This window comes from Mytilus edulis, chromosome 1, assembly GCF_963676685.1.
Source record: "Mytilus edulis chromosome 1, xbMytEdul2.2, whole genome shotgun sequence".
NCBI classification, from domain to species: domain Eukaryota; kingdom Metazoa; phylum Mollusca; class Bivalvia; order Mytilida; family Mytilidae; genus Mytilus; species Mytilus edulis.
The window spans coordinates 55876516-55891295 of record NC_092344.1 but is presented as its reverse complement, the minus strand read 5'-3'; the positions used below and the strand labels follow the sequence as shown (position 1 = coordinate 55891295).

Here is a 14780-nt window from a genome sequence, read left to right as displayed (position 1 = left end):
TATTCATGTAGTTTTATACTTCAATGGTTTTTTGGAAAGGTACCAAATTTTAATTCATTATGCATTTATTATAATCACAGCTGTCATAACTTAATTGAAAATCTAATTTTGACAATGAAAATTGTTTTTTGCTTTGATGTATTTATAAAATATAAATAAATTATGACGTAAAAGATATAAATAAAAATATAAAAATAATCAAGGATTTAAAGGGAGATAATTTTGTATTTTTCATGCAATATCATAAATAAGAAAATCATATCCATTTTTTTACTTTTAACTTCCTTTTCATATGTAGTTTAAATTCAACTGGCAAACTGAAAGAATTAAAAGTTCAACATGTTCAAACATAGAAGATTCTAAAATTAGATTTTTTTTTTTTTAGAATAACAGAAAATGCTCTGACATGACAAATTATATTTCATCATTCATCTAATATGATTTTTGGTAAGAGGCAAAAATGAACACAAAAAATAAGTTAAATTCATCTTTTAACAATAAGACCTAAGTTTCTGTGGCATCTTAAAACACTTCATATTTATAAAGGTACTTTATAAATCAAAATTGACAGATACTGGAACTAGAGTACAGTGTTTTATAAAACCTCATTTTGCCCTATTCTTAATAATTTAAGTAATTTTTAATTCATTAAACAAACAACAACCACTGAATTAGAAGCTCTTGGCTTGGGACAGGCACATACATTTAGTCTCTTATTCATACCTATTGTATCTTACTAGTCTATATTTTGCAATATTTTATCCATTAAACAGCCATGGTCATATCACTCAACTAGGGATGCTACACAGGACATGGTACAATCATTGTGGAATAACTGTATATTTATAGGATATTAAATTAACTTTTGTGAATTCTATGGGTATTAGTGAATCCCGAAATTTAAGTGTTCAACATAAAAAATCCAATATAGGCTTATATGCAGAACCTGTCAAACTGACATAAATTTCCACATAAAGACACCTCAATCCATGGAATCTGAAAGTTGCAAAAAACAAACAAGTACTGGTATATGTAATTCATGAATGCCTCAACTAAGCTATTAATCAATATATATTCTCATCAGCAAAATCAATACCTTACCTATAAATGCATTTTTTTCTTCTTCATGACTAAGTCTATAACATCGTGGATAAAAATGATCTGGATTTGCATCTTCAAACCATGGAACATTTCTCATGTTTACACATAAACCAACCTATCATGGTAAACAGAATACATGTACTATTTATTATTCTAATATGACGTTCTTCTTAAGCTTTGGGTACAAAGCCATGTTCTAATTCGAATAGAACATGGGCTGCACGTGATCGACGTCACAATTGAAATGGCAACGTCAAATGAATTTTGAACAATGCCAGAGATCAAAATGGACATTTGTGTTGGTGTTGCTCGCTAGGAAATGAAATAAAAACATTCTAAAAGTAAGTTTAAATGTTTTTGTTCTTTTTTATTGATAAACTGTTAATTTTTCTATAGGGTTTTTGTTCATCAAATCAAAATGGCGACATTTCGAGCGTCTACTATTGGTCCGCTTCGAAGTACAAAAGTTCAAAATATTCCTATTAGAATCGAAATAATTCTATCATGCCACGCTCTATGCTCATTTTAACATGGGTAGGCATTATATTTGTAAACATTTAATACCTAAATAACGCTCGGTATTAAGATATTAACAAATATAGTTAGTGCCTACCAATGTTAAAATGAGCATAGAGCATGGCATGACGGAATTATTTCTTAAACATAACATTGATGAATATTCCTCAGCAATAACACTGATGATTTAATATATTTCAAGGACTATGCCTATCTGAAAATGTTATTCAATTTATCAGTTGACAGTGGCAACTCTTAATCTGTAGTACTGTTATTCCTAACATCTTTGGCACAATCTTCATAAACTAATTCTGAGTGGGACCGGGAATGAAAAGAAAAAATTAAGAAAATTAGATGCTGAATGTGTTTTTTACTGGTAAGTCTAATATAAATCTGTTTAATACTTACCTTAGTAGTGAATGAGCCAGCTTTGCAATAATGATTCACCATCTGTTCTTTTGTCAGAAATCTGTAGTCAATTATATCTCTCTTTAACACCCATATAAAGGTAGGGTTTACATTCCGTACAATACGAGACTAAAAAAGAAACAAAACAGTAATAAATTCAAGTTCTCTACTTTGTCAGAAATCTGTAGTCAATTATATCTCTCTTTAACACCCATATAAAGGTAGGGTTTACATTCCGTACAATACGAGACTAAAAAAGAAACAAAACAGTAATAAATTCAAGTTCTCTACTTTGTCAGAAATCTGTAGTCAATTATATCTCTCTTTAACACCCATATAAAGGTAGGGTTTACATTCCGTACAATACGAGACTAAAAAAGAAACAAAACAGTAATAAATTCAAGTTCTCTACTTTGTCAGAAATCTGTAGTCAATTATATCTCTCTTTAACACCCATATAAAGGTAGGGTTTACATTCCGTACAATACGAGACTAAAAAAGAAACAAAACAGTAATAAATTCAAGTTCTCTACTTTGTCAGAAATCTGTAGTCAATTATATCTCTCTTTAACACCCATATAAAGGTAGGGTTTACATTCCGTACAATACGAGACTAAAAAAGAAACAAAACAGTAATAAATTCAAGTTCTCTACTTTGTCAGAAATCTGTAGTCAATTATATCTCTCTTTAACACCCATATAAAGGTAGGGTTTACATTCCGTACAATACGAGACTAAAAAAGAAACAAAACAGTAATAAATTCAAGTTCTCTACTTTGTCAGAAATCTGTAGTCAATTATATCTCTCTTTAACACCCATATAAAGGTAGGGTTTACATTCCGTACAATACGAGACTAAAAAAGAAACAAAACAGTAATAAATTCAGATTAATATTAGAAACATATTTATAACATCTGTGAAATTCTGTGATTTCCCAGTATCAAAATAAAAACTTATCATTTCACATGTGAAATAAATCGAAATTAACCAGACAATTTCACTCATTTGAAGCCATTCAACAATGGACACCATGGGCTGTTAGCGTGTAGAAAGAAAATGAAGCATTCTCTGGGATGTGTACAATGTACACCTACAAGTCTTCCTTGCAGCACAGAGAAGAAAGCTATTTGACAATTAGTTAAATATGTAATATGTAAAACATACCATTATACCATAGATACCATCATCTTCTTCCCATGGTGGGATTTTTGGTTGATCATCTGTAAAAAATAATTACACAACATAACAATATCAAAATGGATAAATTACGTTTCTGCTAATGACTTTATATAATATATCTTCTAATTAATTTACAAAAAAAATACCAATACACAAAATTACAGGTCATTCTGAAATAGTTTAAAATTATATAGTAGCCTAATGGAAACTTTCACAGGTTGAAAAACATTAAACTAGAGGCTATCAAAAGCCTGTGTCGCTCACCTTTATTTACCGATGCTTTGTAAATTATGTGAAATAAGGTTAAAACAAAATTAATAGTATTAGATAATAGATATTATCAGATACTATAATGATATCTAAGATAATAACCAACAAGAGGCTGTCACAACGACAGCAAACCGGATTTATTAACATTTATTTGTGTCCTGGCAATATCACAAGAACCATTACTGATGAATGGTGAAAGTGAAAATCGTCAATATCAAATTTGACCTCCATTTTGTCATCAGTATCAACAAATTAAAATTTGAAAAGCTTATATTGAATGGTTCATGAGTAAATGCAACAACCTGAATGGAAACGCCATTTTACGATCTTTCAAGAACCATAACTCCTGAACGGTAAAAGTCAAAATCGTCATTATTGAAGTTGACCTCTATTTGTCATCCGTAACAACATATTAAAATTTCAAAAGCTTTGGTTGAATGGTTCATGAGAAAATGCACGGACACGACGGGAAACACCATTTTTCAATCTTTCAAGAACCATAACTCCTGAACGGTAAAAGTCAAAATCGTCATTATTGAACTTGACCTCCATTTTGTCATCAGTAACAGCATATTAAAATTTCGGAAGCTTTGGTAGAACAGTTCATGCATAAATGCACGGACACGACTGGAAACTCCATTTTTCAATCTTTCAAGAACCATAACTCCTGAACGGTAAAAGTCAAATTCGTCATTATTGAACTTGACCTCCATTCTTTCATAAGTAACAACATATTAAAATTTGGGAAGCTTTGGTAGAACAGTTCATGCGTAAATGCACGGACAACTCCATTTTTCAATCTTTCAAGAACCATAACTCCTGAACGGTAAAAGTCAAAATCGCCATTATTGAACTTGACCTTCGAATAGTTGTCAGTAATAACATATTAAAATTTTAAAAGCTTTGGTTGAACGGTTCATGAGTTAATGCACTGACAACATTTGATTGCCGCCCGCCCGCCCGCCCGACTGCCCGCCCGCCGTACATCCCCAAATCAATAACCGACATTTTTGTCACAAAAATCCGGTTAAAAACTGCAAAATTTCCTTAAAATAACCAATTCAGGGACAGAAGCCCTACAATGGGTTGTCAAATTTGTCTGAAAATTTGTGGGCAGATAGATCTTAATCTGATGAACATTTTTATCTCATGTCTGATTTGCTCTAAATGCTTTGGTTTCAGAGATACATGCCAAAATCTACATTTTACCCCTATGTTCTATTTTTAGCCATGGTGGCCATCTTGGTTAGTTGGCCAGGTCACCGGACACATTTTTTAAACTAGATACCCTAATGATAATGATGATTGAGGCTAAGTTTGGTCAAATTTGGCAAAGTAGTTTTTAGAGGAGAAGATTTTTGTAAAAGTTTATGGACGCCGGACCTTTCAGGTCAGGTGAGCTAAAAAACAGATGATTAAAAAATGTCACCAATGACACAGGCATTCCACCACAGATTAATTGATTACTAAATTGTAATTCTTGGAAACAGTCAGGACTCTATTAAAAATAAATTCTTACTATCACTGTCATCATCATCATCGTCGTCATCATCATCATCATCGTCATCATCATCATCGTCGTCATCATCATCGTCTCCCCCTTTTTTCCGTTTCTTCCGAGGAGTCTTTTTAGGTGGGCCTGGTAGTTTATAAAACTTTTCTACCCATCCTCTCTTTCTCAGACTATGTCTAACAGTAGAATAACCTCCTTGTATGGTAAATACTTTACGATTCTGAAAACACAAGCAAAATTATTCTACTGATGAAGCAGCCATTAATGAAAAAACTCTTAACTATTTTTATGGACTCTGACCATTTTTTTGATATAATCAACTCAACCAAAAATACTGATGATCTAACCTTAGCTATGATAAAGCTCTTCATTTCATTTTGACCATTTCTTTGTAACGTATAGACTCAACAAAAAATACTGATGATTTAACCTAAGCTTTCTTTATTTCATTTTGACCATTTCTTTGTAACGTATAACATGTATAATAGACTCAACAAAAAATACTGATGATTTAACCTAAGCTTTCTTCATTTCATTTTGACCATATTTTTGTAACATATAGACTCAACAAAAAATACTGATGATTTAACCTAAGCTTTCTTCATTTCATTTTTACCATTTCTTTGTAACGTATAATAGACTCAACAAAAAATACTGATGATTTAACCTAAGCTTTCTTCATTTCATTTTGACCATATTTTTGTAACGTATAATAGACTCAACAAAAAATACTGATGATTTAACCTAAGCTTTCTTCATTTCATTTTGACCATTTCTTTGTAACGTATAATAGACTCAACAAAAAATACTGATGATTTAACCTAAGCTATGATACAGCTCTTCATTTTATTTTGACCATTTCTTTGTAGCGTATAATAGACTCAACAAAAAATACTGATGATTTTACCTAAGCTATGATACAGCTCTTCATTTTATTTTGACCATTTCTTTGTAGCGTATAATAGACTCAACAAAAAATACTGATGATTTAACCTAAGCTTACTTCATTTCATTTTGACCATTTCTTTGTAACGTATAATAGACTCAACAAAAAATACTGATGATTTAACCTAAGCTTACTTCATTTCATTTTGACCATTTCTTTGTAACGTATAATAGACTCAACAAAAGATACTGATGATTTTACCTAAGCTATGATACAGCTCTTCATTTTATTTTGACCATTTCTTTGTAGCGTATAATAAACTCAACAAAAAATACTGATGATTTAACCTAAGCTTTCTTCATTTCATTTTGACCATTTCTTTGTAGCGTATAATAGACTCAACAAAAAATACTGATGATTTTACTATTGCTCTTCACTTTATTTATGGAAATCTTACAATTTTTGTGATATAATCCTTCTGAATTCATCTTCATTCATTTATATATGTCTCTAAATATGATAGTATAAATTTGTGATATTAAATTTTTAAGCTACTGACCTTTATTGCCCTTTCGGCTACTTCTTTGGCATGGCGAAGGCGTTCTGCATTACCATCCACATGTGAATGGGACAGTTTTTTAGAGAGTTTTGGCCGACTTAGTGATGGCATGGTCTTACTTCTTGACAAAGAACCCTGTACATCTGCATCAAGATCTAAAATTAATAATGACATAGAATTTTACCATCTAACATAGTTTAAAAACAAATACAGATTTTAAAATCAATTCTAAATATCTTAGACAACAATCTTGAAATGTCAAAAAATAATAAAACACATTAATCAAATTCTTGAAGAACAAATAAATATGTTAAAAATAAAATTTATTGCATTTAAAATGAGCTAATAATACTTAATAAGTGTTTATATAGTACTTGAGAGATATATATCACTCTTTTATAAATACTGGTACAGTGAATCCCTGTCTTAACTGAAATAATGTACGAAGACATACAATGAATATGATTTAGAGATTAAAAAAAACAGAAAGATTTTTTTTCTAATCTGAGTTAAAGTCAGGTTTTACTGTAAATGAAAAAATAAAATAAATAAATGAAGGAAAGACGACAAGTACAATGCCAACAATCATAACAACCACAAATACTTTTTCTATGCTAATATCGTAGTCCAAATAATTATAACGTCTTGAAAAGCTATTCTCAAGTTTTGTTGTGGCTCCTTCAAAAACTTTTAAAATAGCCTTTCAAAAGGTCTAAGTTATTAGGACTACACCACTTTTGATTTTTTCATACACAAATGCAACTCAGAAATTCCAATGAAAAATGCTGAGTTGTGATACCAGAGCTCAAAACTAGGACAATGTCTTTCATTTATAATGATATTTTTAGACAATGCTTGAGACAAGACCATGCCCATGTTCTATTTCTTAGAAATATTCATTTAATGAAACTATAAGGATTGTGCACTCTAGAATCAAAACAAGTCACAAGTAATTTTCTTGAAAAGCTGAGGACAGTCAAATGTAAAAATGTGAATTATTAGCATAGAAACACCAGAGACACATACTATGGTTGCAATTGTTTGCCCATTCAAACACATACACAACAGTTGCTAAACTGTTTCCCCATTTAATTACATACACAACAAGTGATGGAGTAGAAAGAAAAACACATATATTCTTTATACACATTGTTTGGTCATCTTTATGAAATGTCCTAGCTTATTGCTTGCTTTACATGTTTAAATGGAATTCAAGCATTAACAAGAATATGTCCAAAGTACACAGATGCCCCATTCACACTATCATTTTCTAATGTTCATGTCAGTGTACCATGAAATTAAATTTACAATCTCTCAAGTGAGAGAAATAACTTGTATCTAAATATTGATGCTTTGGTTGATCCATGTCCAAATAAAAGAAATGTATGTAAAAAATTTCTGCCTCATCAAAATTACTATACTATCTATCCCTCTGACAACTTTAAATTTAACATTTCCATATAAAAAAACTCTTTCAATAAACAATGTTTATTTAAAACCTAATAATGAAATGGGCAACAAACATCAAGTCTCCCAAGGCACCTATTTTGAAAGAATTCAATTAATAATATTTTAGGGAAAATACAGGTCATAATACTTATTATATATCAATTTGTTCAATTATTTACAATTATCAGTACCCCTTCAGTTAGTCTAAGTCTCTTCTTAGGCAGGGCAAAAGGAGATAAAGCCGCATATTTTTTTTTCGAATTTCATATACAATTCAACAAGTCAAAGGTGTAGACAAAAGTTTAAGAAATCTGTGACATAGCCCATTTATCATAACTTGAACTTTAGATATATATAACGGGGTTTTAAATTGATTTTAGAATTCAATATGAACAATTATATAATTTGAATTAACAAACTATTTTCAAAATGAATAATTGATAGTCACATTTATTATTAAAATACCAATAAAGTATAGTCATTTATAATTTAATCATTGTGTTAATATATATGAATTATTATTTTTACCTGAGATTACCGGTAAAATGAATGCGCGCAAATGTAATCAAAAGTTGCGCGCAAACGTAAAATATTTTAATCCCCAAATGCGCGCAAACGTAGTGCGCCCTAAGGTATTATACTTATACAATACCCAATATACAAACATACACAACATGCAAAATATAGTGTGTCCTATCTATATTTAAATGTGTTATATTGGTGGCTGGTATACCATATTTATAAGCAAAATAATCTTACTCAAATATTTTATTTTAGCTGTCATTCTCTCTGTGAAAAATAAAAGTAAATGCAATTGCATGAATGTAATAAGAATTTAAAATGTGACTTTTATGTTATATCATTCCAGTTCTATTCATATTTCCGTTTCTAAAAATATTCAATGACAACTTTCTAGTAATCCAAATACCTGGAAAACTTTCTTGTATTTTTGCAAACAAAAGTTGTACAGTTTGAAATTTAAAATGTATTTTATTAAGCAATTTTCATGCTTAAATGACAGTATTTTTCTTTCATCTTTACTATTTTGGCTAAATCTCACACATTTGCTTCATGAGTACTTTGCAGTTCTGAGTATCAGTAGAGAAAACATCAACACTGCTATCTCCAAGTGGAATTAAATTTCTTCATCACCTTAAAATATTTACCCACAGAAGCAAACATCGCCTCTCTCCCCTGTAACCATAACTTATGTTCAGCACAATAGATAATGGTCAACATAGCAAACATCTACATTCAAACATGAAAATTACCTGCAGAATCAACATCCACACTGTCCCCACCAGACTTTGACTTCAGCTGATGATTTTTTAATTTTATATGTTGTCTTTTCAGGACCATATCTGGGTTACCAGCGGCATAGGGACCTAATAATGTCAAATCATAAAATGTTGATTATAGCAAATAGATTATAATTAAAATAACTAAGGACTATGCCAGACAAACCTGAATAAATTCTGTAACTTTACCAATTTTCTGATCAAATGTGATCTAACATTTTGCCTTAAATATTTCATTAAAGCTGAACAAATTTAATTTATTTTTAAATTCAACAACAATAACCAGATCTTTCCTGGAAAAGTATAAAATTATTGTGTGCTGTTCATATGTTTTTAACATTCTGTAATAATTAATATTGTCAAAACAGTTTTGGCTACAGACAATAGCATGATATAATGTATGTATTTAAAAGCATTTCAATAAAATTCAATATAGCATGTACATTCACCATGATAGTAAAGGTCAGTACAACCTTGTATAACCAATAGAAAAAAACAGAATTTACAATCATAAATAGTTCATAGTAAATTAGACTGTGTTTGGTTTTTTTTCTATAGAATGGCTTCATATTTTGTTGTCTGGTGCATTCCTTGTGTGGATTGAGGTTTGCTTTGTCCTGAACATGCATGAAATATATGAAGCAGTGACTTAGCAGTCAATCAATTACAGATTTGCTAAATGTGGACCCTGTGTTGTGGTCAGTTATTGTTGTTGTCCTTGTGTACCTAAATGTAAGAGGTAAGCATTTGCATCTGACTTTACCTCAGGCTGACTTAGTGACACACTTTGTAACACACTGAAGTATAAGCCTGTCCAATGTACATAACAAAAAATGTAAAATTGTGCACTATGAAATTATTCATATATGTAAAGTGAAAGTTACTGTATGCATGATACACTCCAAAGGTTAGTTATCAATTCTACTTTATATAAACATGAATCAATGGTACATACAATTTGTTTAATTGTACCAATGCAAACTCTTACAGTAGTATGTAGAAATTTTTAAGAAAATAAACATATTTGTCTGAGTGAAAAAAATAAGCTCAAAATTTCAACAATTGATTTCAAGAGTTGTCAGATTATAGACGAAGTTGTTAATTTCTACATCGTTTGGTCTTTGTGACGAGTTGTTTCAATGGCAATCATACCACATCCTCTTATCTTTATCATTAATTTGAGGTACGTTTTCTATACTCTATATCAAATGTAAAAGAGCATAGTTCTTCTTTTTTTCTTATTAATGCTGTAAAAAATAATTGACATTGTAAATGAAACGTGAAATGTCATAAAAATCATACATGTATATGATCAAACAATCTTTGTAAGAGTAGTTTCCAGACACTGATTCTTGTTGCATATTTGAACTTATAAATCAAGTCAGAATAAAAGTTATCAGTAGTAAATGCGGAAATCCATTCCCATAAAAGATATAAAAGTGTGTGTTGATCTTGAATTTTCATAAAATAACTAAAATAAAATTGTTACGTTGTTATCCATTTCAAAGTGCTTGATATATTAAATGTACTGATTTACCAGAATCCCCATGAAAATGACTCATATATAATATAAGGAATGTATAATGATGCCTGTCATAAAGAAAGTGTTGTATAATGTTAAAAGAGGCATTCTTACCAATATTTATACAACTTGCTAAAAATCAAAGTCAAACATTTTATTGTTAAAAATCAAAATATAATTTTCTAATTTTATTTTAAAAAATGTAAAGAATTACAAATATTCAAGAAAAATATGTGTACATGTTCCAAAAAATTCAGTAAACATTTATGCCTTACTTGCAAAAAAACTTTAATTGAACTTATTATCACAGTATTACTACAATCAATGTGATTTTATGGTTTATGGACTTTCTATTTAAACTCCAAAGAAGGTATATAATACATGTATATATAATTTTCTTTTCTGCGTTGTTTATTTTGAGTTGTACAAGTTGGTTTGGTGTCTCAATGAATACACCTTCCATCTCCTTTCATTTAATATAAATTGAACTAATAAATAACATGAACAAATTTAAGTGAAAATTTTAACAAAAAAAAACCCCTTTATTTAAGAATTGAATGCTCTTTTTTGTAAATTTATTGGGGTGTAAAAGCGTTGACCGAAGTACATTTTGCGGAAGCGCTTCATACTTAAAATGTGCGCACGGTCAACGCTTTTACAACCCTATAAAGTTACAAAAAAAAGCATTCAATACTTATAATTACATTTTTACCTATAGGATCATGAAAACACGCCTTTTATCAAGTTTTTATTTTATTTACCTGTGCACTTTATTGTGGGACCTCGTGTCATCATGAATGAGAAGTTTTATTGAGTGAAACAACTGCTTAAGGAATAACACATGATGTGCAGTTAGCCAATCAGAATAACGTATTGTAATGAAACATACATCTAATGTAATTATTACACCTTGTCCTTTTTTTAGAAATTGTTTAGGAAAAATGAACTCATTGATAAATTGCAGTTTGCATTAAAAAAATTCAGCAAGCCGCTCATGTAAATTTCATGTCATTTTCAAATGTCATAGTAATACAAGTATATTACCCAATACCCAGTATCTATTATCAATTATTTTATTATAGCTAGTTCTACATGTAAAGAGGGTTGATTAAACCAAAGATTTTTTCATATATACCGGTAAGTTAAAATTAAATTTGATACAGTCTTTCACCAACTACTGTTAGATAAAGATTATTTGGAACTACATTGTAGTAACATGTTTTTATTAAATCTATATACTTATACCTGATTTCATAATGATTTTGAAAATGCATGGACTGTAAAGTTAAAATATGATAATGCATCATAAGCCTATTTGGCTAGAGGTTAAACTGTTGATCTGTTCGTTTGTTTGTTTGTTTTTCTTCATCATTGGTTCAAATAACAAAGGGGACTTTCTATTCTAAAAATTATACAAATTTGATGATAACTAATAATGGTTTATACTGTGGATTCATTACTATTCATTGCATACCAAATTTTGTGGGTATAGAGCAACCACAAATGTTCAAGGATGAACATATTTTCTTGAGGCTTCTACGTATATATATGTACACAGACTTATCCAAAAAGTCTGTGTACAAAAGCTGTAAAACCATGAAATCTTATATTCATCCGTCATGATCAGGACATGAAAATACAATTATTCTCAATTAACAAAAATGTGTACCAATGAAAATAAATCAATCCACAGTACCCTATTAAAGTGCAAATTTCTCTTTCTGCCTGCAAGAAATATCATTTAAATTCTATTTACATGTAATTGTTTAATACAAAAAGCACCTATCTAAAAAGCTATAATATTTTATAAAAAGAATAACTAACAATATGGTTAATTTACCAGTTAGGACTGGACTATTATTTAACAGTACAATTGATTACAAATTTGTCATATCGGCAGTAATTTAATTTGTTGTGCAATTTGTACTTACTCCTAGACCTTGACTTGCTAAAGGACTTTTTAGGTGGAGCTATAAAATATTCATACCTATATCTTGTGCATTTATAAATATGCTCTATGTACCAGTAACATGACTCAAGATTAATTTTACACTTAAAGGAATACAATAGTTATCAAAGGTACCAGGATTATAATTTAGGTGCCAGAGGCACGTTTCGTGTAGCTTGCTTATTCAACATTTAGATTGGTATTTTACCATCAACCAGGCCAAAAGATGAACTCTTATGATCAGCTGGAAAATTGGTATTATAACTTTCTCATTAATCAGATTTGTTAACAACTAAGATTTATGTACAATGTAATTAGGCAAGTACCATATTGTGAGTTTCAGGTTGTTAGCCTTTAACATAGCAATCAATTACATAAAGAGTACACCTTTTTGTAACAGTTAGGACAAAAAAATATTTGATATAAATGTAATATGTACAAAATGTATTAATTTTTCACATCACATTAAGTTATGAATACTTTTTAAAAATTGCAATTTTTTTTCAGCAAGAAATGACATGCATGTTTCAAGTTAGCAGTTTTAGTTAGTAATGGGAGACAACTCACCATTTAGTAAACGTTGAAGGTTAGGAGAAACAGTGGTTTTAGTACGATTCAACATGAAAGGCATGTTGTTGTCACCTTCAGATTCTTCCTCTTTTACTTTTTCTGTGTTTTCATTTTCTATACTTGTTTCTGAGGTTGAGTTTAAAACTTCATTTTCTTCATTCTGGAAAAGTTCACAATTACATTTATTTTCTATACATGTATATATTTCTGCTGCAAAGTTAAAATACAATTAAAAAATTTAATACATAGGAATCCGAGATAATTTACCTCTCATCATTGCTCCTTTGCCATGTTATCTGCAGCAAATCAGTTTTTATAACAAAATACTTCCCAGCGAGAGAAATAACTCATATTCAGTTGAAATTTTAAAATCATATTCAGGCTTCCAAAAGTGAGTTTCAAGAAGAACTTAAACAAGATGTTCTACAGGTCATAAGTCTAAGTTAGTTGAAATTATAAATACCAGTAGTTTCAGAGGAGTAGTATGTGGAATAGCTTTTAATCAGAAGGTATAAAAATTGTGATTTCTATTGGTAACATGTTAACATAACATTTATCCATTCCTGGTGAATTTGTAAGCCAGATAAACCTCATTATTTCTTATGCATCAAGAATCCCTTTCTTTTCTCATTTTAAACAATAATTTTTACCTCTTTATTCTTCTTTAGCTTCCTTATCGATTTGTTTACTGGAGAAAGACGACCAGTTGAATGTGAAGTTGGTATAGAGTTTGCTTGTTCCAACTGCAAAAATAGTTTGATCATATTAAAATTATAACTATAATTACGTAAATGCTATCAATGATGAAGATACATTCTAATAAAGAAATTACAGTTTTACAAAAGTTATACCAAAATGACATGCATACTGAAGAAGAATAATATAACTACATTTTTTTGTACTTTGTCAATTATTTATATTTTCATAGTTTTTTTTCACAAATAGATTTTCAATATAATGGGATTTTATTTGACTGTCATATGATTGAGAGGTTTAGCTACAATGTAGCTACAATTTTTTAAACTAGAAAATGTTGTACCAAGTCAGGAATATGACAGTTATTATCAATTAGTTTGATGTGTTTGAGCTTTTGATTTCACCATTTACTTATGTAAGAGACTTTCTGTTTAAAGTTTTCCTCTGAGTTCCATCTTTTTGTTATTTTACTTTTTATAAATTAATATTGTGAGCTAGTAAACATGGTAAATGTATCATGATGTTTTACATTTAGTATTTATTATGTTCACTTGGAATACACCCTATTTCCGTTCTCAATTTTACATTTAATATACATGTATATATCATATTAAATAAATGTGCTTCATTTACGATTGACATCTACCACATGTACTTAATGTCAGATGTCCTGTCATGCTTCCATACCTGTCAACCTGTGACGATGAAAATGCAGGTCATGACCTGCATTGAAGAATCAAATCTCAGGTCATAACGCGTACGAACTTTTTCGAGCTGAATTTCAGTATTTATGGTACATTTTCTTATAATGTATATCAAAGATACCAAAACATCAATGCATGTTCACTTGGTTAAGTCATTTAA

The 14780-nt window shown here is 29.7% G+C and overlaps 1 protein-coding gene across 18 annotated transcripts in view; it reads right to left on the bottom strand.

The window, feature by feature from the left end:
- LOC139485091 (tubulin tyrosine ligase 3-like) overlaps positions 1–14780 on the bottom strand; it is a 62815-nt gene that overhangs the window by 25471 nt on the left and 22564 nt on the right. For 9 of the 18 annotated variants that reach the window (XM_071269287.1, XM_071269244.1, XM_071269261.1 and 6 more), the window contains exons 2-10: positions 13871–13963; positions 13218–13380; positions 12634–12672; positions 9154–9267; positions 6434–6588; positions 4995–5208; positions 3191–3246; positions 2026–2154; positions 1102–1216 (exon numbers count right to left, since the gene is read on the bottom strand). In XM_071269287.1, coding sequence (XP_071125388.1) covers positions 1102–1216; positions 2026–2154; positions 3191–3246; positions 4995–5208; positions 6434–6588; positions 9154–9267; positions 12634–12672; positions 13218–13380; positions 13871–13963 — 1078 coding nt within the window. Of the gene's footprint in view, positions 1–1101; positions 1217–2025; positions 2155–3190; positions 3247–4994; positions 5209–6433; positions 6589–9153; positions 9268–10816; positions 10835–12633; positions 12673–13217; positions 13381–13870; positions 13964–14780 lie in introns of all 18 variants that reach the window. The other 9 variants (XM_071269360.1, XM_071269309.1, XM_071269369.1 and 6 more) reach the window with 3 other exon arrangements.